The following is a 5,801-nucleotide window of genomic DNA, read 5'->3' as shown; positions in this document are numbered from 1 at the left end:
AAATTTATTTTTTCAAAAAAAAAGATATGTTATGATTTCTAAAAATTAGCTTTATTAATAATTTTATTATGATATAAATTAAATAGGTATTTCACTCAAGTTAATTTGGAGGAATAAATGAAGAAAAAGATGATAAGATTAATTAATAATTAATAAAATTAACAAAGAATGAAAAAATAAGAAATCATAATAAAAAGAATAAAGAAAACAAATCGAATAAATTAAAAGAACTATAATGTTTTAAATTAACTTTTATAATTAAAAATTTTACAATCTAAAACAAATAAATAGCTTTTATTAAGTGTAAGTTTTAATAGCATAAAATGAAGAAAAAATATCAAATAATAAAAAATGAATAATAAATAATTAAAAATTGAAATGAAAATTAAGTTAAAATAGCTAAAAAATTTTAGTTTTAACAAAAATCAATAAATAATGATGATAATTTTGTTTATAAAAATTGTTTATTTAAATAAATTGATAATTAAATATACAAAAAATATCAATAATAATAAAAATAGTATCTTTTAATTAAATATACATCAGATCAATATGGAGAACCTAATGAGATAAAAGTGAAGAGCTTTTAAACTTTTTTTATTAATTTTTATAAATTTAAAGGATATTAATAAAAAAATTAATAATTACTTTTTCGAGATTATTATACTTTTTAATCTATTATATCATTTATTTTTTTTTTCAAAAATATTGAATAGCAATTTATGAAATTTAATTAATTAATTAATTATAAATGGATAAAAAGAACAAATAAATATAATAATTAATTAATTAATTATCAAATATTAATTTATATATTTAGTTCTATGAAGAGATATCACATCAAATTGATTTAACTTTCACTATTTAAACTTAATATTTGTATTTAAAACATATAATTTAAAATATAGTTGGAATTAGAGATGGCCAGTTATTTATTTAGTCATATTTGAAAAAAACCTTGTAGTTAATGTTCTTAAATATTATAAAAATAATGTTTATAAGTAGATTTTTCTGTTTTAGCTCTGTAATTTTGGAATATTTATAATATCTCTAATTATAGCCAGATGCCATACAAAAATTTCATAATGACATATTATGAAATATGTTTTTTTATTTATTTATTTATTTATTAAAAAATCTGATTTATATATATATATTTTTTTTAAATGAATTATAATTAATTTATAATTTAATCTATTATAATTTCAATATTTAACCGCAAAAGTTAAAATAAAAAGTAAAACTTGATTTCTCCCTGAGGTTTTATTTAAATCATGGTATCTAATTAATTAATCATGATAAATAAAAAAAGGATAGAAATATGATTGATGGATAATATTTAAGATTAAAATATAACTAGTATATAAAAGTTTGGCATTTATATAATTTAATAACATGTAATATAAAATTAAAAATTTCAAATTATTTGATCGTTTTTGGAGAAACCAAATGGTTTGCTTAAGAGGATTTAATTTATTTAAGTAAATTTTATTTTTTTATTTTTTTTAATACTTTATTTACTTACAAAAATATGAATGATATTTATAAATAAAATCAATAATAAAATTAATCTATCTATTTATATTTTAGGTTAAAAACACTTTTTCGAAATATTAAATAATAAAATATATAATATTATTCAAACATTTTATATTTATTCATCCTTTTTTCACCAGTTATTTATCAATAGAAATGAAAGACTACTAATCTTTTTGATTTACGACACTTGCTTATTACTTTGAATTCTTATGATTCATTCATTAAGCTAAAAATTTTAAAATAAATTTGTCTAAATTTTAAATAAATATTAAAATAGAATAAACTTTTAAATTTAAAATTATTCTTTAAATTAATAAATAAATAAAATAAATAATATTAGTGGAATAAAAAAGATAAAAAATTAAAATAAATAAAAGCTATCAAATAAATTCAAAGAGCTTATTTATTTTATATTCAATTTAATAGTTTAAAATATCACAATCCAAAACAAAAAAACTGTTTTTACTGAAGGCTAAGTGTCAAATTTGAGAGATTAATGCAATTTGCTAAAGCAGAACCTAAGCCTGATGCATCCATTGTACCAATTTAATGAGAACTTTTTAAATATTGAAGAAAAAATATATCATTAAATAGTTAATTAGTAGGAAAAAATGAGGAAAAAATATGAAATAATAAGATTTATTAATTAATAATAAAAGTAAAAGTAGAAAATAAAATGATGAGATAAATTAACAAAGAAAGAACAAAAAAAAACAAGAACAATAAAAAGAAAAAGAAAAAAGAGCTTTATTGTTTTTAATTAGTTTTTATAATTAAAACTATCACAATCCAAAGCAAATAAACTGTTTTTACTAAAGGCAAAGTGTCAAATTTGAGAGATTAATGCAATTTGCTAAAGCAGAACCTAAGCCTGATGCACCCATTGTACCAATTTAATTAGAACTTTTTAAATATTGAAGAAAAAATATATCATTAAATAGTTAATTAGAAGGAAAAAATGAAGAAAAGATATGAAATAATAAGATTAATTAATAATAAAAGCAAAAGTAGATAATAAAATGATGAGCTAAATTAACAAAGAAAGAACAAAAAAAAGCAAGCACAATAAAAAGAAAAAAGAGCTTTATTGTTTTTAATTAGTTTTTATAATTAAAAATATCACAATCCAAAACAAATAAATTGTTTTTACTTAAGGTTAAGTGTCAAATTAGAGAGATTAATGCATTTTGCTAAACCAGAACCTAAGCCTGATGCACCTATTACACCAATTTCATTTGAACTTTTTAAATATTGAAGAAAAAATATATCATTAAATAGTTTATTAGAAGGAAAAAATGAAGAAAAAATATGAAATAATAAGTAATTAATTAATAATAAAAGCATAATTTGAAAATAAAATGGTGAACTAAATAAACAAAGAAAGAACAAAAAAAAGCAAGCACAATAAAAAGAAAAAGAAAAAAGAGCTTTATTGTTTTTAATTAGTTTTTATAATTAAAACTATCACAATCCAAAACAAATAAACTGCTTTTACTCAAGGTTAAGTGTCAAATTTGAGAGATTAATGCATTTAGATAAACCAGAACCTAAACCTGATGTAGTTATATTACCAATTTTATTAGAACTTTTTAAATATTGAAGAAAAAATATATCATTAAATAGTTTATTAGAAGGAAAAAATATGAAATAATAAGATTAATTAGTTAATAATAAAAGCAAAAGTAGAAAATAAAATGATGAGCTAAATTAACAAAGAAGGAACAAAAAAAGAAAGCACAATAAAAAGAAAAACAAAAAAGAGCTTTATTGTTTTTAATTAGTTTTTATAATTAAAAATATCACAATCCAAAACAAATAAACTCTTTTTACGAAAGGTTAAGTGCCAAATTTGAGAGATTAATGCAATTTGCTAAACCAGAACCTAAGCCTGATGCAGCTATATTACCAATTTTATTAGAACTTTTTAAATATTGAAGAAAAAATATATCATTAAATAGTTTATTAGAAGGAAAAAATATGAAATAATAAGATTAATTAATTAATAATAAAAGCAAAAGTAGAAAATAAAATGATGAGCTAAATTAACAAAGAAAGCACAATAAAAAGAAAAATAAAAAAGAGCTTTATTGTTTTTAATTAGTTTTTATAATTAAAAATATCACAATCCAAAACAAATAAACTGTTTTTACTTAAGATCAAGTGTCAAATTTGAGAGATTAATGCAATTTGCTAAACCAGAACCTAAGCCTGATGCACCCATTGCACCAATTTAATTGTGACTTTTTAAATATTGAAGAAAAAATATATCATTAATTGAAGGAAAAAATGAAGAAAAAATATGAAATAATAAGATTAATTAATTAATAATAAAAGCAAAAGTAGAAAATAAAATGATGAGCTAAATTAAAAAAGAAAGAAAGAACAAAAAAAAGAAAGCACAATAAAAAGAAAAAGAAAAAAAAGCTTTATTGTTTTTAATTAGTTTATATAATTAAAAATATCACAATCCAAAACAAATAAACTCTTTTTACGAAAGGTTAAGTGTCAAATTAGAGAGATTAATGCAATTTGCTAAACCAGAACCTAAGCCTGATGCAGCTATATTACCAATTTTATTAGAACTTTTTAAATATTGAAGAAAAAATATATCATTAAATAGTTAATTAAAGGAAAAAATGAAGAAAAAATATGAAATAATAAGATTAATTAATTAATAATAAAAGCATAATTTGAAAATAAAATGGTGAACTAAATAAACAAAGAAAGAACAAAAAAAAGCAAGCACAATAAAAAGAAAAAGAAAAAAGAGCTTTATTGTTTTTAATTAGTTTTTATAATTAAAAATATCACAATCCAAAACAAATAAACTGTTTTTACTCAAGGTTAAGTGTCAAATTAGAGAGATTAATGCAATTTGCTAAGCCAGAACCTAAGCCTGATGCACCTTCTTCACCAATTTTATTATCACTTTTTAAATATTGAAGAAAAAATATATGATTAAATAGTTTATTAGAAGGAAAAAATGAGGAAAAAATATGAAATAATAAGAATAATTAATAATAAAAGCAAAAGTTGGAAATAAAATGATGAGCTAAATTAACAAAAAAAGAACAAAAAAAAACAAGAACAATAAAAAGAAAAAGAAAAAAGAGCTTTATTGTTTTTAATTAGTTTTTATAATTAAAACTATCACAATCTAAAATAAATAAACTGTTTTTACGGAAGATAAAGTGTCAAATTTGAGAGATTAATGCAATTCGCTAAACCAGAACCTAAGCCTGATGCACCTTCTTCACCAATTTTATTATCACTTTTTAAATATTGAAGAAAAAATATATGATTAAATAGTTTATTAGAAGGAAAAAATGAGGAAAAAATATGAAATAATAAGAAATAAATAATAAAAGCAAAAGTTGAAAATAAAATGATTAGCTAAATTAACAAAGAAAGAACAAAAAAAGCAAGCACAATAAAAAGAAAAAGAAAAAATAGCTTTATTGTTATTAATTAGTTTTTATAATTAAAAATATCACAATCCAAAACAAATAAACTGTTTTTACTAAAGGTTAAGTGTCAAATTTGAGAGATTAATGCAATTTGCTAAACCAGAACCTAAGCCTGATGCACCCATTGCACCAATTTAATTTTCACTTTTTAAATATTGAAGAAAAAATATATGATTAAATAGTTTATTAGAAGGAAAAAATGAGGAAAAAATATGAAATAATAAGATTAATTAGTAATAAAAGCAAAAGTTGGAAATAAAATGATGAGCTAAATTAACAAAGAAAGGACAAAAAAAAGCAAGCACAATAAAAAGAAAAAGAAAAAAGAGCTTTATTGTTTTTAATTAGTTTTTATAATTAAAAATATCACAATCCAAAACAAATAAACTCTTTTTACGAAAGGTCAAGTGTTAAATTTGAGAGATTAATGCAATTTGCTAAACCAGAACCTAAGCCTGATACACCTTCATTACCAATTCTAAGAAGGGCTAAGCGACTCGAGTGGGCGAGTCGGAGGGTCTTAGCAGTGATATCGGGGGTTCGAATCCTATACCGCCCCCTTTATTTCGAAAAATTCCATGTAAAAATGTGAATGTTACCAGCGGTCTCCTTGGTAGGAGGGAAGGGCCAAATCTGATAGGTGGTAAAGAGGAGGCCCCATTCTGAACAGAAGATCTGGAATACAAATGGGAAGCGAGCATAATGCGTAGTCAAATCATGGAAGATTAGTAGAAATGCCATTAGGGTGTAGGTGACCCTTCCCTTCTAATATATTACCCACAATTATATATAAAT

At 20.6% G+C, this 5,801-nt stretch overlaps 1 protein-coding gene across 1 annotated transcript; it reads right to left on the bottom strand. All coding sequences in view use genetic code 6, as the record gives it.

Annotated features, from left to right (window-relative positions):
- Positions 1-2,352: 2,352 nt before the first annotated feature.
- Positions 2,353-5,667, bottom strand: TTHERM_01681240 (cyclic nucleotide-binding domain protein, putative; the record flags this gene model as incomplete). Its single annotated transcript, XM_001029235.2, has 11 exons — positions 2,353-2,442; positions 2,690-2,779; positions 3,035-3,124; positions 3,370-3,459; positions 3,690-3,779; positions 4,032-4,121; positions 4,378-4,467; positions 4,721-4,810; positions 5,061-5,150; positions 5,404-5,553; positions 5,606-5,667. Coding segments are annotated over 11 exons (1,022 nt in total), but the record flags the coding sequence as incomplete, so codon positions are not given.
- Between the last annotated feature and the right edge of the window lie 134 nt (positions 5,668-5,801).

The sequence above is a fragment of the Tetrahymena thermophila genome (assembly GCF_000189635.1).
Source record: "Tetrahymena thermophila SB210 genomic scaffold scf_8254753, whole genome shotgun sequence".
In the NCBI taxonomy this organism is placed as follows: domain Eukaryota; phylum Ciliophora; class Oligohymenophorea; order Hymenostomatida; family Tetrahymenidae; genus Tetrahymena; species Tetrahymena thermophila.
This window is presented reverse-complemented; position numbering and strand designations above follow the sequence as displayed.